Source organism: Anopheles nili, chromosome X (assembly GCF_943737925.1).
Source record: "Anopheles nili chromosome X, idAnoNiliSN_F5_01, whole genome shotgun sequence".
Lineage (NCBI taxonomy): Eukaryota > Metazoa > Arthropoda > Insecta > Diptera > Culicidae > Anopheles > Anopheles nili.
In genome coordinates this window covers 1,134,223-1,161,403 of record NC_071293.1, presented here as the reverse complement: position 1 = coordinate 1,161,403, position 27,181 = coordinate 1,134,223, and the positions used below count along the sequence as shown (strand labels likewise).

The 27,181-nt window shown below is 46.0% G+C and overlaps 3 protein-coding genes across 3 annotated transcripts; 1 reads left to right on the top strand and 2 right to left on the bottom strand.

The window, feature by feature from the left end:
- The first annotated feature begins 5,038 nt into the window (after window positions 1-5,038).
- LOC128728876 (receptor-binding cancer antigen expressed on SiSo cells) lies at window positions 5,039-5,860 on the top strand. The gene is made up of 2 exons (XM_053822525.1): window positions 5,039-5,452; window positions 5,518-5,860. Exons 1-2 carry the CDS (start codon window positions 5,039-5,041, stop codon window positions 5,665-5,667), a joined length of 564 nt encoding a protein of 187 aa, XP_053678500.1. The 3' UTR covers window positions 5,668-5,860.
- A 3,384-nt stretch (window positions 5,861-9,244) lies between these two features.
- On the bottom strand, window positions 9,245-11,290 carry LOC128728888 (acetylcholine receptor subunit beta-like 1). The gene is made up of 5 exons (XM_053822538.1): window positions 11,176-11,290; window positions 10,841-10,977; window positions 10,602-10,756; window positions 9,475-10,516; window positions 9,245-9,409 (listed from the first exon to the last, which is right to left on the bottom strand). The coding sequence occupies exons 1-5, from the start codon at window positions 11,234-11,236 to the stop codon at window positions 9,245-9,247; spliced, it is 1,560 nt and encodes a 519-aa protein (XP_053678513.1). The 5' UTR covers window positions 11,237-11,290.
- A 9,423-nt stretch (window positions 11,291-20,713) lies between these two features.
- Window positions 20,714-22,221, bottom strand: LOC128728271 (ELAV-like protein 2). The gene is made up of 3 exons (XM_053821890.1): window positions 22,029-22,221; window positions 21,457-21,955; window positions 20,714-21,159 (listed from the first exon to the last, which is right to left on the bottom strand). The coding sequence occupies exons 1-3, from the start codon at window positions 22,219-22,221 to the stop codon at window positions 20,811-20,813; spliced, it is 1,041 nt and encodes a 346-aa protein (XP_053677865.1). The 3' UTR covers window positions 20,714-20,810.
- Window positions 22,222-27,181: the final 4,960 nt, after the last annotated feature.

Here is a 27,181-nt window from a genome sequence, read left to right as displayed (position 1 = left end):
GGCGGCAGTAGTTTCTCGCCGTAGTTCGTCTCGGTCTCGGTCTCCGGTCTAGGTGACTCTTTTAATATGAAACACGCTTCTAACGTGCCAGAAGGAGAAAGAGAGAAAAACAGCATCCCTTCAAAGACAATGCGCAGGTGTTAGACGCGTGGTTAACCGTCGCCTCCTAGTGCTGCTGTAATCCTAGCAAAGCGAGCACATGGTGAGGTTTCTAATGCCATATTCCCCGGATGGCGTTTATGCGGCCGCGAACCCTTTTTCGCGCCAGAAGGCCAGAATGCTTGCAATCCCTGCCACTGAGATCTGTTCGAGCGCTTGTTCCACTGATTGGCATTTAGCCTTAGGGTACGGACAAATGCCCCTCCAACAGCGACCAACCACTCGCAGCACTGACGATGACGATCGCTCTCTGATGCTTCAGTTGTCCTGGGTGGGGGCAAAACCGTTGCTCGAGCCGAAAGCGAAATTTCCCCAGCAAGTGTTGTGGAGACTCATTCGAACAGGCGAGCAGACGTGCTGGTGTACGAGTAGCAGGTTGCCCGTGAGCTCGTCCAACATCGCGGCACACGATACCGCGGGTGGCCTTCGAAAAGCTCCACCCATACGGACGCAACATGCACCTCTGTTTTGTATGCGACCCGCGGACCCGTGGACTCGTTGAAGATCATTCGGTTCCCAACGCTGGGTTCGGTGAAGGTTATTTGCCGGTTGCGTCATAGTCGGCGAGTGTTGTGTACGGGCGAGAGCGAGAGAGACACCCGGCGCCTGCTCCATGTCAGCTGGCTCGTTCACACTCACGAACGAGTGGGTAAAATGAGAATGACATTCCTCTACAGTATGCTGGTGCTAATGAACAATACAGTTGGTGTAATAACATTATCCGGTTGATTTATTTCGTGTTTTTGTACCAAATGTTATGGAAATGATGTAGTTGAACTAGGACATTTTTATAAAATGAAGAAGAAATTTCCGAAATGCAGCTTAATGCATTTAATTTTGCTCATCACAACCGTACACTTGCATCTAACCAACTACTGTTGCGAATGAGTGATGGTCTCGCTTGCACAGTAGAGGAATGTCAGCGGAAAAAGCGAGACAGCAGGCTATGCGCGACCAGTCGTGCGCGCTAGCAGAAGTACCAGCTGGCTGGTAGAATTGACGTTATGGAAACCTACTTTAGTGCTGCACTCTTGGTGCTAAAGAGCGCTTATAAGACACCAAACGGCGTGATTTTGCGGGATTCATCTTTTTTACAAGTATGGCTAGCGACCGCATTCGAGCTGCGCCATGGCCCGCGAGCTCCCTCTGTTGGCTGCTGCAGCTTCGGCGCAATATCGACGGATAATCTAGCAATACAGGCCGCTATAGCATCAAAGCGAGCACCCTGTTCCATGATTTCTGTGGGAGTTAAAATCGGCTTTCCAAAAGCGATTTCTGCGTTTTGTTTGGTACTTCGCACAGGGATACAAGTTGACAGCGTTAAATCGTCTACAAACACCGGGTGTGCATTGTTTTTCTCGAATGCTCGACGCCCTCGCGGTACCAGGATCGCAGGAAATAGCGCTAGATGCTGCTAGCACCCGATTGCAACTATAGCTTCCCGCTTTCTGATCTGCCAGCGGCATCGGGTGCTCGTGTTGAAAACGTATACGTCTGATGGTAGCGCTAGAATGAAAGCGCATGGTGGAGTAAACGAGACCGCTGCACGAGCCTGGTAAACCTTGCGGTTTAAACTATGCTACCGACACCCTGTACGGTCGAGCTAATCGAATGCAAGCGATGACACAGGGTAACTTGTGACCGACGGCAGAGATAGGTTTGGCGTTATCATATTTCTTTTATAATCACTGTGGGAAAATATTAATTTCTAAATTATTGTGAATTGTGTTTCACTTTGCCAAGATTCTGGCATTTGTTTTGAATTATTTTCAGCATCGCGAGGCCGCTTTTCTGTTCTCAATAGGATTGTATTTATTAACTACGATTTGCTCTTCGTGATTGTAACGCCAGGAAATTCGCTTGATTTTCAGCTCCATGGCCTGCATAAAAATATTTAGTTTGTTGTATACGTATGCGATGCAGTAACCTTTTTTTGTTTGCTTTCGAGTTGATAATGGTTGCTGTTGATCGTTGTTTAGGAAATAAACATTATTTGAACTGCAAAGATAAAGATGATAGTAATTAATTAGTGGATATTTAATTCAATTATGGGATTATTTAAACAATAGAATAGCTGAACAAAGTTGAAAAAGCACCCAATTCCATAGGTTTTATTTATAATTGAAAACGGCACATCAGCAGCGATTTTTGTAATTCAGTGTTATACACTCGCACAGGGTACACACGTTAACAGCGTTAAATCGGTTACAAACACCGGGTGTGCTTTGTTTTCGTCGAATGTTTAACGCCCTGACGATACCAGGATCGCATACATTATTATCAGCATCATCTTGCAACCGGTTCCAGCTATAGATTTCCGCTTTCTGATCTGCCAGCGGCATCGGGTGCTCGTGTTGAAAACATATGACTGATTGCGGCCGCTAAGATGAAAGCGCATGCGTGGAGTAAACGAGACCGCTGCACGAGCCTGGTAAACCTTGCGGTTTAAACTATGCTACCGACACCCTGTACGGTCGAGCTAATCGAATGCAAGCGATGACACAGGGTAACTTGTGACCGACGGCAGAGATAGCTTTGGCGTTATCATATTTCTTTTATAATTACTGTGGGGAAATATTAATTTCTAAATTATTGTGAATTGTGTTTCACTTTGCCAAGATTCTGGCATTTGTTTTGAATTATTTTCAGCATCGCGAGGCCGCTATTCTGACCTCATTAGGATTGTATTAATTAAAAACGTTTTGCTCTTCGTGATTGTAACGCCGGGAAATTCGCTTGATTTTCAGCTCCATGGCCTGCATAAAAATATTTAATTTGTTGTATACGTATGCGATCCAGTAACCTTTTTTTGTTTGCTTTCGAGTTGATTATGGTTTCTGTTGATCGTTTTACTGTTTCAAATAAACATTATTTGAACTGCAAAGATATAGATGATAGTAATTAATTAGTGGATATTTAATTCAATTATGGGATTATTTAAACAATAGAATAGCTGAACAAAGCTGAAAAAGCACCCATTTCCATAGGTTTTAATAATAATTGAAATCGGCTCATCAGCAGCGATTTTTGTAATTCAGTGTTATACACTCGCACAGGGTACACACGTTAACAGCGTTAAATCGGTTACAAACACCGGGTGTGCTTTGTTTTCGTCGAATGTTTAACGCCCTGACGATACCAGGATCGCATACATTATTATCAGCATCATCTTGCAACCGGTTCCAGCTATAGCTTTCCGCTTTCTGATCTGCCAGCGGCATCGGGTGCTCGTGTTGAAAACATATGACTGATTGCGGCCGCTAAGATGAAAGCGCATGCGTGGAGTAAACGAGACCGCTGCACGAGCCTGGTAAACCTTGCGGTTTAAACTATGCTACCGACACCCTGTACGGTCGAGCTAATCGAATGCAAGCGATGACACAGGGTAACTTGTGACCGACGGCAGAGATAGCTTTGGCGTTATCATATTTCTTTTATAATTACTGTGGGGAAATATTAATTTCTAAATTATTGTGAATTGTGTTTCACTTTGCCAAGATTCTGGCATTTGTTTTGAATTATTTTCAGCATCGCGAGGCCGCTATTCTGACCTCATTAGGATTGTATTAATTAAAAACGTTTTGCTCTTCGTGATTGTAACGCCGGGAAATTCGCTTGATTTTCAGCTCCATGGCCTGCATAAAAATATTTAATTTGTTGTATACGTATGCGATCCAGTAACCTTTTTTTGTTTGCTTTCGAGTTGATTATGGTTTCTGTTGATCGTTTTACTGTTTCAAATAAACATTATTTGAACTGCAAAGATATAGATGATAGTAATTAATTAGTGGATATTTAATTCAATTATGGGATTATTTAAACAATAGAATAGCTGAACAAAGTTGAAAAAGCACCCAATTCCATAGGTTTTATTTATAATTGAAATCGGCTCATCAGCAGCGATTTTTGTAATTCAGTGTTATACACTCGCACAGGGTACACACGTTAACAGCGTTAAATCGGTTACAAACACCGGGTGTGCTTTGTTTTCGTCGAATGTTTAACGCCCTGACGATACCAGGTTCGCAGGAAGTAATGCGATAAACCTCTAGCACCCGGTTCCAGCTATAGCTTGCCGCTTGCTGAGCTGGTAGCGGCATTGGGTGGTCGTGTTACAAACATAGGTCGGATTGTGGCTGCTAGGATGAGAGCGCATGCGTAGTGCAAACGAGACCGCTGCACTTCAGCAAGCTTTGCGTTTTAAACTATGTTGTTAACACCAAGTAGAACAGGGTCATTCGATAGCAAGCGATGACAAAGGGTAACACAAATTGCAGTGTTATACCAATTCATTTAAAAGTATCCCTCGGGGGTGAGTAATTTTAAGTAAATGCTGTAAAATTAATCGAGAAATATATGTCCCCATTTGATTTTTCAAATATATAATCCGTTTCATTTGACTGAATTGAAAACATCCGAATTTCAATGCTCATCGCGCCTGCTTCGTTTATGAGATGCTCGGTAAACGTCAACCTATATCGAGCACACAGGACGATGTGCACGAGTATGACAGAATTCAGCTGTCAAGACGATGCCGTACGTAAACATTAGTACTGTCATCAGCGGGAGTGTGGTGCAGCACAGAAGATGAAAAAAAGGTTTTAAAAGTTTATCTCCTCGTAAGTATACAATATTTCCTTCGTGTAATCTCATCCCGAAGATATTTCATGCTCCGTACACGTAATTACGGGCAAGATCGAGCAGACAAATAACCTTTTTCGTGCGGCACACGTACGGTCGTGCGATTCGCTTGAGATTTCCGTGTTTGTGCCGAGCTTGAACCGCTAAATCCCGGTCTCATTGCTTGTTTTTCAGGAGGCTCAACTACCAAACACATACGGCAACACGCTCGCAAGGGCTCGAAGTAAAGCGGCCTAGAATGATTACAGAGCTCGTGATGAACCGCATCCGGCAGCTGTTGCTAGCGTTTATAGGCGTGTTGAAGCGGGCGATGTGTTGCTTCTCACGGCGCCGAAGAATGTCTGTCGGCGAGTGTGAGGTCCTGAGCTCGGTAAGCGTTGATCGGCACTCAAGCACGTCCCGCGGTGGCAAGAACGTCACGGAAAAGGACTGGAACTCTTGGGACGACTCGCCGAAAACGGTCGAAGAGCACATCGAGCGATACCGGGAAACGCTGGCCAAACCACCGGCCCCAGTGGAGGCACCGGTGGAAATGGACTACTTTCAGGATATGACGCCACAGATCTCCTCGCAGCAGAAAATCTGCATAGCCACGGAATCCGAGCCGAGCGACTTTAGCCGCCTTGTTGCGAAAATAGACATTCCCATTGTGGTAAGCTCTGGTGGTGCAGAAGTTTGAGAGATGACAGTTTGACTTTAGTCTTGCTTTCTTCGTAGAACGAACTAGAAGACTGGAACGAAGGTGATAGGAGCGGTTGGGACGACGCGGACGAAACGACCACCAAACAGCTGATACGAGAAACACGAAAAGAGCTAAGAGCGCAGCGATACAACAGCCGACATCAGCCAGAGTCGTCTTACGCATGATCATGTATTATTTTATCTGCCAACGAGTGTACAGAATCTACCTTATAACGTATAGACCCCACGTTTTACCGCACCAAGGTGGTACATTCGCACACCAAGGAGTGATTTATTCGAAACGTGTTTTTTGAGTTTGTTAGGATTATTTCGCTGAAGTGCTAAAACAAATAAATTGTTTTATTTGATTTCTCACGGAGTTTTCAATCGAACATTCATTTTTCATTTCATTCATTTCGATTCGACACACGTCAGATGATGTATATCGAGTAGAGGTGCCAACATTCCGTTGTTCAATCGGAAGATTTCGTTGTAAAACCAACAAAACGGATGCTAGTTTTTTGCATAGCTAACGGACATTTCAGCGGACATTTTTTGGGTCGTTGTCGAGGATAAAAAAAATGCTATCAATCGCATCGCTCACTGACAGGACAATTTTAACTCAGGAAAGTAAAATTACACCGTGAATGGAATACTCCCGAGATGTGATACTCGATTTTCTTCAATCGACGATTTAGAACGGTGAGATAAGCCCTAGGATAAAGCTCCCCCCAAAGGATACAAGCAAAAGCACCACAATAAGAGAGAAATTAAGCGAGATACTTGTGAATTAGTGTACGAAAAGGTAAAAGAGAAATACAAAAAACGCTGATTAGTTAAAATTATCCACTATTTTTTGCAATGTTTCATTAAAAATGTGTATCCAATACAATATTACTCGTAATTTTGTTAATTGAATCGCAATCCCCACACCGATTTCGTGTCGCCGCTGCAGCTGTTCACGCGTCAATTAATCAATTCATTATCCGTTATGCACGTGGAAACTGCAACTGTGGGGTTTAGGATTTTGTTAATGCTTATATAGTTATGCTTACTATGTTTGCTTGTGTTGCTCGTGGTTAACTATGCTGCGTTGCGTCATCACGATAGATCGAATGAAATGGAGTCACATACTGGTTCGAATGAGAAATGTTGCACAGCTAACGGCCCGTACGTTCTGTTCTCCATGTGTGGGTATTTTTTGTTTTTTTGTTTTGTTTGTTTGTCTGGAAGAAAGTATAAACGGTCAACCCTGTCGTCTGCTTCGATTGATACCGATAACGGGGGTGGAATTAATTTAAAAAATCCTCGGTAGGAAAAGGGTCTTCGATCGAACCAATCAATAACAGCATTAGCCGCAAATTCTGCTTCTTATTATCTCCTTCCCTTCGGCCCTTCGGCTGCCTCAAACCGTACGTCCCGAAAAGGGCACGCTGCGTCCGCGGCAAGAGTGACCCGTCGAGTTTATCATCTGTATGCGTATCTTAACATATTGCCTAGATTGCCTAGATAGTATTTATTAACTTGCTCTCATAGATTTCCGTTTATGCCAACCAATTAGAGCTTGCGTTACGTTTGAGTTAACCTGCACGTTTCTCTTCACATTGTGCTTATTTGTATGATTCGTTTGTTTTGCTTTGTTGTGGTTTGTTAGTTTCGGTTTGCTTTGTTGGTTTTGCTTGCTTGTTTTGCATGGGCGTCGTTTAATATCAAGTGTTATCTTGTTTTCTTTACCATCATTGCTGTGTCTGTGTACTTCTTAAATGTTTAACATAGTTACACGTAACTGTTTGCTCGTTGCTTTATTATTTACTAAATTATTGTGAATTGTATATCACGTTGCCAAGTTTCTGGTATTTGTGTCGAACCGTTTTTCCGTACCGAGGGGCCGCTGTTCCGTCCTCACTAGAATGGTATTAGGCTACCACATTTTGCTATTCGTGATTGTTACGTCGGAAAATTCGTTTGATTTTTCATCTACCCCCTTCTGTAGCCCATTTGCCTAAAATGTCGGTATTATTTGTGTTGTTTTGTGTTGGTTTGTGGTTTTTCTTTAGTTCATAGAAAACATTCATGAAAGTTTTACCCTAGGACTGGCTCCGATGAGCCTGTTATCTCGCTTGCTTCCCACGACTTAGTTGGCGGTTACGACGTATGCATTGCTATTATAGGGTCCTATTTTATATAATAATATGCTGTTCGTATAAGGATTTTGTTTGATGTATACGTATGAGTATGAGTGTACTTTTTTTGTTTGCTTTGCGATTGTGGTTGTTTGCTTTTGTGTGGATTCCGATTTCTGCCTTATTCACGCCTTATGATATCATGTGTTTTTGTTTTCTCGCACATAAACGTTATTTGAAATGCTAAGATGTAGACGATAATAAAATACTCTTTTTTGTAATTTTCTCACATCAACGCATGCGATCCTTTTCGGGTGAGAGCGACATCTCATCCCACCTTGTTTAGGGGTTTAATTCGATACAATTGCTTACAGGTTAATAGCTTAAATTATAGGATAGTTTGACTAGGTTGAACAACATGACAAATACAAAACTTAAAAAACCTGTTCATTAACATCTTAAACAAAGCTCGAGCTTATTGTTAGCCGTACACAACTGGACGCGTACAGTCACGCCGCGTGGAAACATCACACTAAATAGTCTTACTTTATGTTTTCTTTTAACTTATTTTAAACACGACGTTGTAGAAATTGCAGTTGACTAGCTTTTAGACTCGTTTCGTGCTGCGCCGCGAGGCGAGCCCCTTTTTGAAAACACGTATTGCCATTTGTTAGTTTTTTTTTGTTTTTGTTAATATATCTCCCCAACCTTCCCTCCCTACCTGACTTCACTCCCTCGGTTAATCATTCAAGATACTGATATCTGCTATTCGCTATGGTCACCCTCCGTGGTTCATACGTTAACGAATAATTAATATTGAGCTACTTAAATTTTATTCGATATAAAAATTAACAGTCAACGACCTTGGCAAATTGCTACCATCCCGTTTACGATCCATTTTGGCGTTTTGGTTAAAGGCGCGGCTGGACGCGCTCCTTAACTCTAGTTAACTCCAAGCGTGCCTACGTTGAGTTGAGGTATGGCAACTGACGAATTTGGGGGAGTTGCAGATACTCGGTTCAACTGACATATGATACAACAGACACTTGACGAGTAGTGTGCGGATCGGTCCTACTGTAAGGTGTACTTAATTGTTTAGAGCTGTTTTTCCATTGTTTGTTTTTGTCTAGTAAGTGTAAATGTGCGCATTTTTTTGTTTGTTAAGAATATATTTTTGTTTCTGTTCGGCCATTGTTTGCTTATGGTTTCAAAACCCGTACTGCTTCGCTACGCTCAAAGCATTTGCGTTCAACAAGTGAGACTTCCAGTGCGAAGTGCGCAATCCAGCAGTGGACCATTTGCCAACTAGGATAATTCGCATATCTACCGAAACGCCCGCATCAACTTCTGCAAACTCTCACTCGCACCGCACGAGCGTATGATCGGTTGTAGGCAACTGTTTGTTGTCTGGAGGAGTAGGGGTTGGCGTGTACAGACGTGCTGTGACGTGCTTGGAGGAGTGGAAAAGTGAAAGAAATCGGAATATGGTTCACGGTTGTCTACGGCACCTCTCAAGCTATGGGAAAAGGTATGAAGTCTGAAAATTGTTATCCAAGGAACGTATAAGGCTGCTCAAACTGTGTCATTGTTTCACCTCGTTTCGGTCCAGCTGCGCCATCGGTTCGGCTCTGGAGCCCTTCTTACTTGCCACGGTAGATCTCGATGATGCGATCCTGATCGACGTACTCGAAGATGTGCGGTGCATCCATCAAAATCCCAACTGTACCGGCCGTGGTGACGATGAAGAAAATGTACAACTGCAATCGATCGATCACCATCGCCACATACTTCCAGTCTTCCCGGGTCTGGTGTAAAGGTATATCAAGCACACATGTAGGCTTCATCACCTGCACGATTCCAGCGTACTTACCTGAATATAGAGATCTTCATTGCGCAGATGTTCCGCGATGAACTCGACGGCTTCCGTAGCCTTGCTCGCTTCGGGTGACAACAGGATCGAGTCCGAACTCTCGCTCTCGCGACGACAACTATCCGCCCCAATACCGAGATCACCACTGTTCAGCTTGCGGTTCATCTTGCAGTTGGGATGATGCAGATCAGACAGCTCCATCACCTCCATCTTGGACTGCTTGGCACCAAGCGCACTGATGTGCTTCGGTATCTCAGCCGGTGAGCCGTAAGATGGATGTGTATGCGGTTGTGGTGGAACACTCATACCAGGCATTTCCATCATCCAACGAAGGCGTGTTTTGCGAGGACGCTTCATTAGCAACATCGCAGGCAGATAGTGCAAAAACACCGACCGTATCCACATCGGCATGCGATGTGTACGTGGCCCTCGGAAATTCCAGTTAATGATGATGACCGTCACCAAGATGGAGACCGTGTTCATGATGAAGGTGAACAGCAAATACTTGGCGATCAGCGGCAGCACGAGTGATGTCGGTGGCAGGATCTTCGACACGAGCAACAGAAACACAACCAGTGACAGGAGAATGCTGATACCGAGCGTCACTTTCTCACCGGCCTCTGCCGGTAGATAGAAGACAAGCACGCAGAGGAAGGAAATCAACACCGTCGGCAGGATCAAGTTGACCGTGTAGAAGAGCGTTTTGCGGCGTATGATGATGTAGAACGTAATGTCCGTCTCCGTCGGATTACCCTCGTACACGTTGAGGTAGGCGGGCACTTCGATGATATCCCAGGTGCCCGACTTCCAGTAGTCGGACAGATCGACGAAGTTTTTATTGTTGTACAGGGCGAGCGATACTTGGTCCCCGTTGAACGTCCACGAGCCGAATTTCATGATGCAGGTTTGCTGATCGAACGGGAAGTAGGTGACATCGATGGTGCACGAGCTTTGATAGATGGCCGGTGGTACCCACAGGACCTCACCGTTTGGGTAGATTAGCACGTTTGATTTGTAGCGCACCTCGTAGTTACCGTCGGCGCTGAAATGGGAGAAAAGACGTGTTTGTTCCAGACGAACATAGCAGCGAAACCAGGCTTTCTGAACACTGATCAACGATTGCTCACTTATTGAACAGCACGATGTCGGGCTTCCAGACTTTGTCGGGTGGTAATCGCAGTACACCGATGCCACCGTAATCGGCTTCATCCCACTGCAGCTGGTAATCGCTCCACACCAGTCTCAGCCACACGTTTGATTTCATGATTTGATTCTTCTCATTCTGCGGGCGAGAGTGAGAAGAGTGTGTGAATTTGTTGTGAGGAGGTTGACTGTTGCAGGATGCGCAACCGGACAGGATACGCACCACGTTGATTAGCTGCACGAAGGCCAATCCGAATCGCACGTCCACCTTTTGTGTCATATTTTGCACTGGGCGAATGAGTTTGTTGTAACCGCGGAATAGATCCCGCACTAGCCGTTCTTCGTCCTCTGAGCATGATCCTGTTGAAGTGAGAGAGTGTTGTAAGTGGCACAGGACATGCAATTCAACCCTTAATGGGTCGGTAAACAGACAAGGGTCTTTGGTAAAAATCACCCAAAATGTGTCGTAAGAGCTTCGATCTCGTACGTTTTGGGTTCTTCCAATAATGCGTGATAAACCTCTCAGAGGTGTCTCTTAGATAGACAACGTTCACTTACCCGGTCGTAGGTACTGCAGCAGCGCTAGCAGCACTGACAGGATCAGCACGCTCGGACGCATCGTCGCTTGTACCCGTTTCTTCCGATGATGCACGCCACGCCAAGGACCAACACCTGCCCCTTCACACTACGTGTCGTCACACACCAGCCCCAAGCCTGCACCCCAATCTAGTGGCCAATGGCGACTAGAATGGCGAGACAAATGCCCGCCTGAGCTGGCTGCTTTTCACTGTGTCGCAATCACGAACGCCCACATTCACCTTCGGACCCTATTTTTGGAGGAACTCCTCTACGAGGATCGCTTTCCAACCGAATGGAGGACGCTGGCGAGAACCACACGAGGAAGGGACGGAGGGGGAAGAGTGGGCGGTGGGTGGGTGGGATGAGGCGAGAAAAAAGGCCCCACTAAGGGAAACTGAGGGAAACGCCTTGCGAGCGTGTGGCGAGAGCGTGCACCAACGCCTACGGATCGTTTTAGCTGGCCATCACCGTTCCGGATGCACTTCCACTTGCACGTAAGGGCTCGTAGGGATTCGCAACAACACCGCACCCTTTTTGCTGAAGCCCAACGGTGGGTTGCTGATTCGTTCTTCGCCGCGACGTGGGCTCGTCGTTTTGGTTGACTCGCAGGCAGTCCCGATGGCGCTCGATTTTGGGCGTATTTTTGCACTAAAACCGTCGTAGAGCACTCCTTTATAGCGATGAGACTCACGCTCCGAAAGAGCCTGGGCGGATCCACCTTGGTGTTGCTTCCGGTTGCGTCCGTGGGCTGCCGCCGCCTAGTTGTTGTAGTGGAAAGCGAGAAACGGCACGTTTATGTGAGCCCCGAACTGCTGCGGACATGATTTATCGATTTTTCTCAAGCTCTCCTTATCGTGTGCACACGGGTGCATTTAAGCGTGCGTGCGTATGGGTGTGTGAGAGAACGAGAGAGGACACAGGAGAGAGTGAGAGAGAGAGAGAGAGAGAGAGTGGCGAAGGAATGGCCCCAATGTGGGTTACCGCGTGGGCCGGAAAATTGCACCTGCCTTGGTCCCGGTTAGGACCTCTTACAAGCAGAAAAGTATACAGGGAATCTGGAACTAAAGAAGGACACTTACAACTGATTGGTGCAGGTGGCGTTGAGTTGCTCCGATGGTGACGCGACCCACGGCAGAGCTGCTGCTGCTCCTGCTGCTGCTGTTGCTGATAACAACGCGAGCTGCTGACTGTTGGCTCTCGGCGCGAGATCGATTGGAGAGGCCTCGTGTAATGTGAAAGGATACCCCCAAAACACGATAAGAGGACGCACACGGGAGAAGGGCGCATGTCAGATGGAGAGCGAAATTGCGAATCCCAAAGAAAGAAAGCGTAGCTTCGTTGGTGTTAGTTACTTTGGGGCGGTTTGAACGCCACGGTGTCCTTCGCATGACCGTGGGCATGCGCGTCCTGATGGTCGTCTAGTTGACGCTCTCGTGGCTTGCTTCCAACACTTACGGCCAGTTACGATTCTGAGCACGATTGAGCAAGCTGTCTTGGGGTGTTTCTGTCTCGTAAACTATAGGTGCTTGAAAATATGCTATTTTCCGACGACGAATATGTGATAAATTCTACCACTGCTATGTTATGACGGAATTGCTTTTAATAAGGTTTATAAAAATGGAAAAAAATGAGGATATAAAAACAGGTTAACGGAGTTGAGCCGACAATCGAACTAGTTTTCTCAGTTCAATCGTGAATGCAAAGCTACCCTGTGGATCAACTCACCTGACTACTGTCCGCTACAGAAATCGAGAAGTCGCTGTCGCTAGCGTGCTAGCGAAAATACCAAGAGACCATAACTGCAAAGGTCGTCCCGCGCTCCCAGGCTTGATCGGTTTCGGCGATTGTGAGGAATCGAGAGTCTGCTATCGCTAGCGTGCTAGCGAAAATACCAGGAGACCTTGTATCTGAGAAGGTGGCCCCACGCTCTCAGGCGTGATCGTGTACGGTGATGGGGACTGTGCTTCGCCTACTTACCGCATGCTGCTCGAATCAACAAACTTGCATACAAGCTAGCGCTTGACTTTTCAAGCAGTCCAGCACATTAAGCCGACATGCGCGATGAACGCCGATTTCTCAATCTTTTTTCCCCGAGGTGCATTGGAGTTGCTTTTATCTGCTGTTTTATTACCGATGATGCTCTGTTATTGCCCCAAACACCCACGCTTTGAAATGACATACAAATAACGGGTTTCTTTTGTAATGATTGATTTGCTTAGGGTAGGCTTTTGGCTTTACTACACGATCCTTTAGCCTGCCTAGACATCCCTCTCTGGATAGCTAGATGATTGAATTGATTTGGTGACGTTGAATACTGATATATTGTTCTGCGGCCTCTGGCTGCCTTTGCACCCACCACCGGTTATGCTGGAGTGGTTAATTGTCTGCTGCATGATTATTAGATACTGCCTTTATATTCGATCTGTCCGATTGCTTTGAACGAGACGGTGCATATCAATCGATCAAGGGGAACAAGAGAAACGAAAATGGAGTGTGATTCTGATCTCCCCTCTCCCCCCCTTTCCCCCGCTGCTGATCGGAGCTACGCCCCTACGGTTCTAGCTATTGGTGTAAAACGAGCCGAAAGCACTAACGACACAAAAACACATGTAATGCGACACTGACAACCCTTCCGGTGGACCGGACCGCTTCCCCATATATTCACCGGAATGTACAGCCTACGACTAGTGGTGAACATAGAGGAAGTAAAGGTGCACATACGCAATGGTTAGAATATTCACTAGTTAGTTTTCTTTTGTCTCTCTTACTTACAGCTATCTGTTCCCTTGCTAAGTAATAGAAACATTAGTCTCGTATCTTTTTTTCTTTGTGTGTGCTAGCGGAAACAGACTTCTACTGGTTTGACTCGATGACTCGTGGTTTTCTGTTTTTGTTGTGTTTCATCCCAGCTGCATTCGGTCGAAGAGACTCGCTTTTCTGGCCAGATGCTTAAGCTACAGTTTCGATTTTACGCCACTAGGCAGGAAGATGAACGTTCCATGTTGCCGCAAATTCCGGTTAGCTTGCCTTTAGTGTGCAATATTCGATAGCCAGTATTAACTCTAGTTTAAGTTTTTTTTTATCACTCGTCCATTTGTTTCACAAATCATGTTGGTGTTCTGTTTTCGTTTTTCTTTTTTCTTTTTTCCAAATCTTTTGTAATACTTCCCTACGCTAAGCCAACACCGATTAGGGTGGTTTTGTCGATCGGTTGCAAGGTTACTAGAATTGGTACATTCTTTTGGTACTCCAATCAAAAATGAGTTGGGTTCTTTATTAATTTTTTTCCTCTTCTTTATAGCTCTGGATTATGTTCTCGTTGCATGCGTATAGATTGGTTTTGCTTTACGTTTATTGCATTTTGTTTTTTTTTTTTTCACACAGTGCTAGTTTACAAGTAAACAACCGTCTTGGCCGTTATTTGTTTATACATTCGATTTAAAACTGTCCAGGTTTGGGTGGAAGAAATTTGATCTCCCACGCCTCGCCCGCCATTTCACGGTTTCGTATGTTTAGTAAGTGTATTACATATGAATTTATAAAATTTGTCCTAAACAAACTACATCCATTTTTGTTGTTGTATAATTTCTGCCTTAGCATTCATTGCATATAATAACATTCAAATATTCAAAAACTGATTATTTCCCCACCGTATGTGGTCAGCGGTCTGGACTTATTGCTCACGCTGGAGCATTGCTGTATCACGCATTCGGGTAAAGCAATGCGTCACCGCCCATACACGCACAATACGCTAACCGTTTGGACGATTACTCGCTTGCCTTTGGTTGGTTGGTTTATTTCCATGCAATACCACGTCGGAAAATACATCATTATACAATATTACATAGTCTCACATCTATACATAGTCACATCAACAGTCCAGTCTCTCTATGTTGTTTTTTCTTGCTGTGCTTTTTCTTTCCGCTTCACCTGCCTACTAGCTTCCTGGTTTCTCCCACGTGTCCGAGCCGTGCTGACATTGATCCCCAAGAGAACGAGACTAAAATATGCTGCCATGTGGGCAATATTCCCATTCACATAACAAAAAAAAAACACTCATGACATTTAGCAAGGATCCTTCCTCTAAGAAAAGTGATCGCAATTGTTTCAGAACCGTCCGTACAGTCTAGTTGGACGAGTTGTGATATAAACATATCCTCAAAACGGAGCTGGTGAACCAAACCGAGCATAAGTCTACCAAGGACTTGGCCCTTTAAACCAACCCAGCTCACGTTTCCCTGTGTTTCTTTCTTTTTGGCGTCCCGCTCCGGACCTACGGATAGTCTAGTACGTTTCCGCGGGTTTGACTGCCTCTTTGCGATCAACGAAATCGGTTGAAAGCGCGCTTGGGAAGCGATTTTGTATCAAAAACAGCAAATGCAAACATACAACATACAGAAAATAAGATCGAGATCGCTACGGTTGTGTTTTCTTCCATTTTGGTATATTTCGATTGCCCTTTGATTGACCTATTGCACGAGTTTTGGTATTTTCTTTTTCCTTTTTTCGCCCTCTCATACTTCTGCGTTCTGTTTTGCGTCCCAATTCTGCTGCTGTCTTGATTTTCCTGTCTATCTTTCGCTCGTTTCTTTCCTGCGGTTTTGTGGTAAAATGAAATTCACTGTGTCTGCTAGAAATGGCACCGCTCGTTCCCAGCTATTTTGTAGAAAAGAACTTTGCAGTTGCTGTTGCTTGTCTAACACACCACGGCTTCTCGCAAAACGTTACATAATTACATCTTGCCCATTTATGGTAAGGTATTCAATTTGCACGGTTAGCTAAGGGGAATATCGTGGCTTCTATGCTGCCGACATGTACTTACACATATGAGCAACCCTGTTGTGTTGGTAGCAGTAGTAGTAGTAGGTAGTAGTAGTAGTTGTAGTAGTAGTTGCGGTTGTGTGGTAGTAGTTTTCCTGTTTTCTTTTTCCCGATTTCTTTATCCTCATCGTTCGTATGTTTGTGTGTCTGTCCGGTGTGTCGCATTTCCGAGCTCTATTCGCCTTCGCATCCTCTCTGTGCCCTTCGCAGATAAGTCCTGCGCATGCACAAAACGCTGAGTCTTGGAACATGCTAAGGGTCCTTTTGCGCTGAGACAAGGACGAGCAAGCACGAGGGCGAGTGGCCAAACCTAAACTAGCTCTAATCGCGGTGATTTGTGTGGTGTGTTTCTCCTTGGGTCTTCGTTAATAATTTAAATCCCGACACCTTGCATACAGTGCCGTTTAAATATTGAATTGTTTTTTTTCCTTCGCTTTTTTTATGCAAATATACGATGTAACGATCAATAAAGGTGTTGCATGAATATATTAGTATACAAAATACTAGGTTTATATGCTCGTAAAATTATGTGTAAAATTCGTAAACATATACTGTATGCGCGTATGCGAGCTGTGTTGCTGCGTGTGAGTGGAGGTGCCATCGACAAACTAAACGACATGCATACTGTTGTTGCAAAGTCTCGCGTTTGCTGCGTTTCCCTCTTCCTATGTTGTGTGTTTTCTTTTTTTTTTTACTTCTGTTCAAGACATCGAGATTATTATGTATACTGCGCAAATGGGGTGGGAGCTAGGAGGAAGTAGAAGGAGGGTGAAGGGGAGGAAATTCAACAAGGATCATTGTAAAGTAGCGGATACACAACTATCGGGACAGATTAACGGGCAGACATTAATGGTACGCGTAAAGATCTATTTCCTGTTTTTAGATTCTAGTCGTATTGTGAAGGGGGAGGGAGGAATATAGAGGAGAAATCGGGCGATTTATTTTGCCCTTCATAATTGCCTTGGGTAAAAATAGATTGATATATGATTCCCTCCGCGTGTGCGCCTGTGAAGGACTCCTGAGCCATATGCCAATATGTAGACTCCTTGTGCACCTGCTTGACCGTGGCCAACACCCACTCACTCACACAAACGCACAAATATGCACACATATTCACATATGTCTTCCCCCTCCCTCCCTCCCTCTTCAACTCTTCTCTGCTTCCCACCGCCCCCATTGGAGTAAATGTAGAATTTTGACTAAGAGAACAGAGAAGTCAGTGTGCAGCAGGAGCACGTGTTTCCCAACATTTGGATGTCGCTTTTTGTTGTGCTTTCGGTTGCATTTTTTTGCTAACATTTCTGCTCGATTGCATACTTTCGTTTCGCTGCGTGTGTGTGTGTCTGTGCTCGAGCGTATACAGCAGTTAATACTTTTATGTTGCGCCTTCCCAGCATCGTTTGTTTAATTTCGTTTGCGCCTGCTCTCTCTTTCGCTTGCTCTAAATCAATTGCTTAAGGAACCCAGCTGGCGTGGGAAAGGATAACTTATGCTACGGCTGTGCGCCCTTTGCTCGTTTCGCTGGCTGGCCAATCAACCAGGAAATGTGCCGCCAATCGATTAAGACGAGAGAAAAGTAAAGTGCTTTTAGTTCGCGCATAAAACAACATCGATCTGTACGCTTGAGTAAGCTTGAATGCGCCACGAATGTGCTTTGCTTGCTTTGCCTGTTCACCTTTTTTTGCTTCTTTTGGTTTGACTATAACATTGTTTCATTAGAAAAATATACGATACATTCACTGAACGTACATACACGCACCGCACGCGTCAAATTTTCCCTCCAAAAGGTGTGTATGTGTGCTTCGTTTATGTGCGTTTCGTGAATGCATAATACATTTTACAACTTAAATACGATTATCCATATATTCTCAAATATAGGTTAAATTGATTGATTAAATTGATTAGTTTTAAGCACAATTAGATTTCATTTATTAAACTTAGTTCGGCTAAATATGAATTAAGGTTTGTTTTGGTTTTTCTTCTCTCTTCCTTTCTCCTCCTTCGTCTAGCGCTCCTCTCAGCGAAAAAACGAAAAACCCACCGATGGACAAAGAAGACAAAAACACGGAAAAAGTGAAAAAGTCACAGAATAAAAATTTTACTACAAGATATCATCTTCCCTACGTGTCTCGATCACTCTTTCTCTTTTACTTTTTTTAGATTTTCTTCTTCTCTTGCTTTCCCTGTGTCCAACCACCCGCTCCCCAACCACCAGATTTTCTTTCTATTATCCCTTCGCCCTAATAGGGTGGGAGTCTGAGGGTGATAATTTGGTTTTGCACGCGTTTTCCGCGCGTTTTCACGCGTTTTCATGCGTATTTTTCGCGTCCATGCCGCAACATAAGGCCCATGCTTAAAGGACCATGGTGTGCATTTGCAGTAACGTCGATCCGGGTTTTTGGGATTTGGAATTTTTCTATCAGCCCACTGCTGTGCCATCGCCTGAAACGAATGTCAATTAGATAAGCCTCCTCGGCGGTGTGGTTTCGCGACCTTCTAGTCACGCACCTTTGCCCCTTTCTCCAGCTCTACCATCACACCATTCATGCTAGGAATAACATAAATCTAAATCATCGAACATCTTAGTTAACTTATTTAATCCTATAAACGCCAGAGCCCTCGGAGGCCCGGTGCAAGGAGCATAAAGCCCCGAGCCACCAACTCCGCACGTAATGCTGGAAAATGAAGCTATCCCGTGCTCGGCGCGAAGGTTTTGGAAAATATTACTATTCATAATGTTTCATTTTTTTCTTCTTTTATATAAATAGGGATAATACGTTACAATTATTCGATTAATTAGAATTAAATGGCTAAGGTTGAAAGAAATTACTCTGGAACGAAACATTCCGTATCCTTGTAGCGTACAGTGTAATTTCCAAACCCTTTTTTCGCCCCTAGCGCTGTGCTTTTGACTGACTCTTTCTCTCTCTCTCTCGCTGTCTCGTGCGTCGTAGCTCTGGGGAACAAGCTGAGATCAAGAAATGCGTGTTTGTCGTGTGCTTGTCACATGCCGGGGCCCTTAACGGTTTGCCGGTACATTTGAGAATAATCATAATATGAATCATTGTAATGATAATGCAAGAAATACTGGCGTATTAGTGAGTACGTACATGAAATAAGATTAGAAATGGTTTAAGGATGAGGAAAAATGAGAGTCACGATCATTTTGTGGGACCACGTGTGGTTCCGCTTCTGCTCGTCCTTTGTTCATCGCCATTTTGGCGCCCGTTCCCACCCCGATTTGCCTTGTTTGTTCTCTCCCTTTGGGCCGCAGAAGGGCCCGCTCGGTACTTGATCGCTTACTCACACACAAAACGCTCCTCTGCAGCCGAATGTCGGTCTACAGGAACGTTTGCATGGCTCAAATGCAGCGAAAAAGCCAGAACCAGCCGAGCTTATTAACATTGTAGTGCTTTGGTAGATAAATACGTAAATAAAGTCATAAATACTCATCGATAAATAGGTAAGCTTACGGGTGACAAATTAAAGCCAAAAAAAAAAACGTAAAAATAAGCGTCCACGAGAACGACTCGCAAGGAACAATTCGGTAACCGAACGAAAATACGACTATCGTCACGACTAGTGACCCGATCCGGGTAGGGTTCTACCCCCGCTTTTCACATCGAAGAGCGCATCCTTTTTCCGTGGCAGGGATTTCACTAAACTATATATTATTAATTCACAGTTCTCCTCGAATGCCGCCGGCTTAGATTGATTATTATTGCACATACACATTGTTCTAGACTTGCTCGATATACACTGCGGTGCGGTGGCGGCGGCAGTGGTGGTTTTGCGACGAAAGCCCGCCGCGTGTCCACCCCTTCCTCCATGGCCGCGATATTTTTTGCTTTTTTCTCTCTCATCCACCCATCCTCTCATCGTCTTCTAACTGCTTTTACAGCCAAGATTGTTACTAATTGTTAGCCATTAGCTAGCGCGCTCGCGCACGCGTCGATCTCAGGGTATTTTTCGTCTTGCTCTTCCCGGCCGTGTCCCTTTCTAAAATACATTCTTTACATTTAATATATTTTCTTTACAAAGATTATTTGAGCATTTCGGGCAATTTGACTCTAATTTATCAATTTCACTAGGTGCCACGGGAAAAGGACACACCACTCGGGGTAGAGAGCGCCGGTGTCTGTGTGTGCGTGTGCGTATGTGTACCGGGCCACGTGGGTGGCGGTTCTGTTTTTGAGCAGAAGCGCTCGAATATTTTGTGCACCTGCCACGGGGGCGAAGTGATCGTTATTGCACCAATTATTGGACATCCTTTGCAGGTGTCAACGAACCGAACGGATCGCGTGTATCCTGCCCAATGGAAAACCTACAAACGTGTGTAGGAAAATGACACCCAGGGAGGCACCTTTCGTTGGCTTAAGTAGTATCCAGCTTCTGCAAGCTTTTTGTGCGTGTTTCTTCTCTCGGTACCTCCTCTGTGCGTAATTTTGGTAGCCTTTTTCCATAAAAAAACACACACACACGATCCTCTCAACCAAACACATACACACACACACATCCACACATAAACCCGACCACTTCACGTCGTTGGCGCTCCAAGCGCAGGGGAGTAAATAAAATAAAATAAAAAATCTGGTAAAAAATCTACAGAAAAAAAGAAAGAAAAAAAGCATATAAATTAAAAGGGCGTCAAAGCCAACGAATGCGAATGTTCGCGCATTCCGCGTCCTCTCTCTCTCTCTCTCTCTCTTTCTCTCTCTCACGCTCTTACCACGCCCGGGTCACGATCGGGTTGATATAACGGTTTTTAAAGAAACTTAAAATTTTTCCCATTTTTAATTGGCCTTCGACTTGGTGTTGTTGGTCTTGAAGCTAACCTGCAGGACGCGGTTGCCCAGCGTGTAGCCGTTGAGCGATTGGACGGCGACGACGGCCTCGTCGTAGTTGGTCATCGTGACAAACCCGAAGCCTTTGCACTTGTTGGTTTGCAGGTCCTTGATCACCTTCACGCTCTGCACCGCACCGAACGGTCCGAACAGCTGCCAAAGCACGTTCTCCTCTGTCTCTGGTGCGAGGTTGTAGACGAAAATGCACCAGCCGGAACCGTTGATTGCGTTTGCGGATAATACTGAGCTGCCGAGGTCGCCCGTCAACGGCGAGTAGCGGCTGAAGTTCGACGGTAGGCTTCACGGAGGAGATAGGGAGAAAGAGAGAGACAGAGAGAGAGAGAGAGAGGTAAAGGTGTGTGTTAGTGTACAGAGTGTCTGTAGGTCTGTAGATCAGAGGGCTTCTCAAAAGTTGTACGCGACAATTCTTCGAGGACTCTTTTCAGACGACGATCGATTGGTTGATGGACGTTCACCTCTCAGTTGATCGAGCCCGTTTGTTGGACGGTGTGATTGATTAGCGGTGTTGATAGACGCCGATCGTTCGGATGTTTGAGCCCCGTTTAGCGCTGTCAACCTCCGGTACTACACTCACCTGAATCGACCGCTGAGCGGATGTATCGGTCCCGGTGGGAAACGGCGCAGGTTCGGTGTTGGTGTTAGGTACGCCGCTAATGGCGGAATCGCCTTGTTGATGTTATTGCTAGGATTGTTGGCGAACTTCACCGTGATAGGTTCCGAGGCGCCCTTTGGAGTGGTACCATTCAACTGCTGGATCGCACGTTCCGCCTCCGAACGCTGATCGAACCGGATGAAGCCGACACCCTTCGATAGGCCGGTTATGTTATCACATAGTATGCGGGAGGTGATGATCTGCCCGTACGCGTTGAACAGGTTCTCGAGGTCCTGCTGCGTCATGCTCTTCGACAACCCAGACACGTACAGGTTGGCACCCTTGATGGCGTCCGAGCTGGGGCGTGCGAATGACACCTTGATCGTTTTATTTTGCAGTCGCAGCCCGTTGAACGTGTTGATCGCCTTCTCAGCGTCCTCTGGCCGGTGGTAGTTGACGAACCCATATCCCAGGCTCTGTCCTGTTGGAGGTTGAAGGTGTTCAATTAGTCTCATGCAAAAAAAGGAGACCTATTACAAGCGCACCAAACGTACCTGTGACCTTGTCGCGGATCAACTTGCAGCTCTCGACGTCACCGATGCTGGAGAACAGCGACTTCACCTCCTCCTGGGTCATAGTCTGCGGCAGGTAGTTGACGATCAGGTTCGTCTTGCTATCCTCCTGACCGCTGCCAATCGAACCCGATCGCCCATTCTGCTGCACCGTTTCTAGCCCGTTTGAGATCATGCTGGCGCCGGTCTCTGCGCTGCTACGTGGAGTTTCGCTAATCTTAAAGATGGATGGATTCTCTGTTGCTTTATTTGTCCGCCTTCGACGCCGTCGTCGCCGTTGCTACTACTGCTGCTGCTGCTGCTGTTGCTGCTGTTGCTCCTCAACCTAATCTCGTACTGCTCTAATAATGATCAACCGTCGCGTTGCTTTTCCGTTGCGTTTTAAAACCGTTTCGTTTCGTTAATTTAGTTGCTAGTAGCTGGTTGGTGTGAGTATGTATGTGCGTGTGTATCAGGTCCAAGGGAACCGTTGGTTGAGGGGGGAGGGGGGGCTGTTGGTGGCTGTTCGCTAATTCCTTCTGTCTTTAGTGTTCTCTCTCTATCGCGGATCAAACCGCAAATTGCTAGCTATATGTTAAATGTACTGCGTTTTGTTGTTGTTGTTGCGCCTAATTAATACACTTGCCGACCGTCAGAGGTCGCTCGTCGAAAAAATGGGGGACTAAGAACAGGCTCGAAGCGCTTTGCACTTTCGTAGTAAAAATTTGCTCAAACAGCCTCGCACACGGGCTTTTTCCGGTATTTTTCCCGATCCAGTTGGGTTTATCGTTTTCACGCCCGCTCTAAGCGAGGGAGTTTGCCGTTTGTTTGTTTGTTTTTTGGTTTTTAATAAAATGCTTCGCTTTTCCTCGTCGCTTGATTTTTCCTTGCAGCTTTTGCTTTCTCTCCGCTTCGTTCTCGTTGTCACTCGCGCTCGTCCTGATTTCGTTGCTTGCGTTCACGTCGGGAAACTCTCGGTGCTAGTTATTTCGCACAGCGGGTTCGTTCGCTGTCGTTTGGCGGGATGCTGGATGTGTACAAAAATGGAACCCTCGTCTAAACGGACTTTCGACAGTCGGGTTGGGCTGATCAGGGTTGCTGTTGTCGATTTAAATTTCACTCTTAGTTTGTTTGAATGCTAATGTTGATTGTCGTACAGCTGGCTTCGTGACTTTATGTGCGTGTGTCGCCGGGAGTACACTGTCTGAGGGGTTGGGGGTGGGAGGGTTGGGGTGGCCCGTCAGGTGGGAGCACTGAACCCTCTTCTTACCACGTCCACTCGTCACTAGTGGCGAGTGCTTTTCCTGCTGTTAAGGTACGATAGTAGGTACGGCTCTCTCTCTCTCTCTCTCTCTCTCTCTCTCTCTCTCTCTCTCTCTCAATTTCTCTCTTTCTCTCTCTTGGCTGCGCTTCCTTCCTAGGGCGTGCCACTGGAAGTCGAAGGTTGGGCCCTACCGGCGTGAATCCGGTGTGCCACGTGGAAGGGAATATTCTGGTTTGCCGGGTTTTCTTTTGCACTAGCGATTCGACAGATTCGACGATCCTACGCGCCCCGAGGGGGCTCGATTTTTCCGTGTCAGTTGTCAGGAATACACACACACACACACACACTAGCCACTGCACGGGACCGGTCGCTTTAATACTTTGCTGTTGCTCCGTTCGATTATATAATTAATCTTTACTAGGATAATTTTGTAAATAGGAAGCAATTGATCTTTTTCACTGTTTTCCTTTGTCCTGGTTTCCTATGTAAATATGGTTTGTCTTGTTCGCGTTTCGCTCGCTCGATCTATCTCTCTCTATCTCTCTTTCTCTCTCTCTTTCGCTGCTTTGACGAGCCCCGCGGCGCGTTACAGCTCTCTTGTTGTGTATATATGTCGAGGAAATACGTCGATGTAAGTCAAATCTCTGGTATCTGGAAGTAGACGATCGAGAGACGGTTAGTGAGAATCGCGAATAAAAAAATCTCCGCTTCCGACTCGATCCTTTGCAAACGGGCAGCTATGGGTCTCCTGCAAATCTAGAGCCATCTTGGTCCCGCCCGGAATCGATCGAAAACGTACTACGAAAACAGGTATGTGCGACAGTTTTCCACGCGCGGTCGATGTACCGGATCTCGGATGTGTGAAAGGGGTTGTTTCGCATCCCCTTTTTGCGGACGCCCAGTGCGCACTCGCGACCGTCAGGATAGCACGGGGAAAACGCCTGCCGTGAGTTTTTCTCGCGCTGCCGCACAATTTCACTAACACGAGATTGCGGACACACATTCACTGCCGGCGAGGCTCAAAACCAATCGAGCTTTTCTTTTTTTTTACCTCAGAACATACCCGTGTGTACACTTCTCGCGAGGTTGAGGTTGACAGACGCGCTTTCGGGGATAGTTTGCAATGGTTTTTCTTAATTTTTGTTTTTTTTCCCGTTTGCTCGAAACTACCATCCACCCGGCTCGAGCACGGAGCGACGGCAGAAGCACTCGTTCACGGACTCGACGCTCGACTATGTCCTTAGCGGGACGCGATAAGGACACGGACACGGGCTCGCTCGCGGCTCGCTTGCTCATGTGTGCGTGCGACCGGATATAGCTCCATTGGCCGTTACGCTCTCCCGGTGAGAGAAAATGAGCTGGTGTGAGCGAAGCGATAAGGCTCGTGAGGTGCTAGGACGACAAAAGGATACCTCGATCTGTCATCTGTCGAGAGAGGAGTAAAGTTCTCACGAATGAGAGCGAGCAAACAATGGCGAAAAGGAGCGAGAGCCTACGCGTGTCGCCCGGAAAATGCCGGCCTGTAGCACGCGTACACGCACACACCCCTACACCGTACAATACGTACGTTAATCCGGGTTTTCGGGTTCGCTTGTGTGTGTGTGTGTCGTGTCCTTACGATACGCGAAACAGAACAAGCGCGGAGTGCAAAGAGAGAGCGAACGTTGAAATGAAAAGGGAAAGTTGCGTCCGCGCCCGAATGTATGCAATACTCACTACACCACTCCGGATGCGAAGCAGAGATTTATCCTCGGCGCAGAGGCAAGAGGGCACGCGGAAAACTGTGCGTTGCGTGCGTTGACCGGGAGATGGCCAGGCAATGGGTATTGCAACCCGTGCCGCACGTTGTTAATTATAGGGTGAGCAGGCGACTACGTTCACGTGCGCTAGTTCGCGTAAGCTGAATGAAGCAATAGTAACCGAGCGTTACGGTAATCGTTTCCACCGGTTTTTGGTTTGCTGGCAATGGCCGAATGAATGAGTCTTGCTGCTGGGGCTGAAACTGAGCGATTTCCCGAGAGTCTTGTCACTTGTGATGTCAATTTGTGCCTTCCCGAAAGGATTCACGGAAAAAGGACACTCCGCGTGGGGAGTTACTTCAGTTGAAGGAATCGTTTGACGCTTTTTACGGTTGGGTGGAATGCTCTCGAATGCTTAGGAAATTATACATCCCAAAACCTCTTCAAACTTCTATTATATGGTGAAAATTGTTCCCAGCCTTCCGATAGGTCGAAATCTAACAATTGCTCGAAAAAGAATACAAGCGAAACAAGTTACATAATTTAGATTTTATATTTCGTAGTAGTGAGGTGGCGGTTTTGATTAGCGAAGATAATTGCCTATCCTCGTGATCAAGGAAACGCCCTGTATTTTCCTTCGTACTGGGTGGAATATAATAAATTATGCAATTCATTGCCCTGTCTTGGTGTTTGTGTGTGTGTGATACAGTACTACAGTGCTACAGTTACCACCTTCGCTTTGCGTTTTCCCAGAGCACTGCTTGCTGCGCGAGTGCGTCGACACTTGAGAACGGGGACGGAGAAAAAACATACCAAAAAACCTCACACTCCACCACACACATACACATACATATATATATATATATATATATATATATATATATATATATATATATATATATATATATATATATATATACATATATATATATATTTAGCTACATGCACGCGAGGTGTAGTTCGCTCTCATTCAACACTCAGGCAGCCGGGATGCGGGAAATTCTCTTCGAAACGTTCTACAGAAAATATGAAGGCGCTGTTTAAAGAGCCGCGCCTGGGATCCTGCGTACGCCGTGGCAAAGGACGAGCCACATATACACTGGCTTTAGTGTGAACAGGCGCATACCCACACACACACACACAGCCATTTGCCAACACCCACAAGCTCTCGTGAGGCTCGAGAGTGTGCGTCGCGTGTCTGCCACTTCCGCCCTAGCTCCAAACGTTCTTTAGCAGGGTTCGAGATAGGGCCGTAAGGACCCTCATGAAGGGCTGCGAGTAGCTGCTTTAGGTTCCCGTTCACACTACTGTCAGCAGTAGCTAGCGCTCTTCGGAGTGTCTAGACGCAAAGGGCCGCTTCATGGCTTGACCTATTTCTTTTTGCCTGGGGATCGGTTTCCCTGAGCTGGGAGCTAACATCCCTATGGTGAGCGGTGATCCTTGCGAAGGACTGGACCGTGTTCTCGCACATATAAGACCCCCTTCTAGAATGCCCCTTGTTTGCTTGAAAAAATAATACCGCAAGGATGTGGGCGTATACGCTGGCAAAGGTGGCAGTGTTTTAATTAGAACACCCTTCGGATCGGAGGGCTTGACTGTAATGTGTTACACCGTGTTACAAAACGGACCTTTGCCACGCAATCTAGCCATAAATTTCCTCAAGACATTAGCCTTCCCGACACCTGCTTGCTGAATGAGGGGCCCTTTTGCCCTGGGGTTTGCTGATTCGCGGTTGTTAGCAGTTTGTTAACTTCAAACGAGAGGTTTTGTGCTGCGCCAAAGTGATTCTACAGCACCTTGGACGATGGGGATTGTTAAATGGAATAAAGTACGAACTACGATCCCGTTCGAAAGGAGCTGTTACTTCTTCTAGAATGCCCACCGTACGCATCAAATGCAAGTAAAGATTGTATTCAGGCGTAGTTCAGGGAACATTGACATCTTATCGATGTAAAATCCCGAGGAGTAAACGCTGACCACCATCTATTCGAGCTCATCATCTGCCAACGTGCTCTTCTAAACAATCGTCATTCATCCGCAACAAGGATGCAGTTCAAATACGCCCTTTGGTTTTCCCTCAGCTCGTGAGGACACGTGTTGTGTCACGGGACGATGCCTGCTTCTGGAGCCAATTGCCGCATGTGCGCGTGCCC

Excerpts from the sequence above, each read along its gene's own strand:
- LOC128728888 (XM_053822538.1), bottom strand. The coding sequence starts at position 11,236 with ATGCGTCCGAGCGTGCTGATCCTGTCAGTGCTGCTAGCGCTGCTGCAG. Across the intron at positions 10,517-10,601 it reads GACATCGTGCTGTTCAATAA|CGCCGACGGTAACTACGAGG; the intron begins GTGAGCAATCGT and ends CTCCCATTTCAG. Across the intron at positions 9,410-9,474 it reads ATGAAGATCTCTATATTCAG|ACCCGGGAAGACTGGAAGTA; the intron begins GTAAGTACGCTG and ends CCTTTACACCAG.
- LOC128728876 (XM_053822525.1), top strand. The coding sequence starts at position 5,039 with ATGATTACAGAGCTCGTGATGAACCGCATCCGGCAGCTGTTGCTAGCG. Across the intron at positions 5,453-5,517 it reads AAATAGACATTCCCATTGTG|AACGAACTAGAAGACTGGAA; the intron begins GTAAGCTCTGGT and ends CTTTCTTCGTAG.
- LOC128728271 (XM_053821890.1), bottom strand. The coding sequence starts at position 22,221 with ATGATCTCAAACGGGCTAGAAACGGTGCAGCAGAATGGGCGATCGGGT. Across the intron at positions 21,956-22,028 it reads GATCCGCGACAAGGTCACAG|GACAGAGCCTGGGATATGGG; the intron begins GTACGTTTGGTG and ends AACCTCCAACAG. Across the intron at positions 21,160-21,456 it reads CCGCTCAGCGGTCGATTCAG|CCTACCGTCGAACTTCAGCC; the intron begins GTGAGTGTAGTA and ends TCCTCCGTGAAG.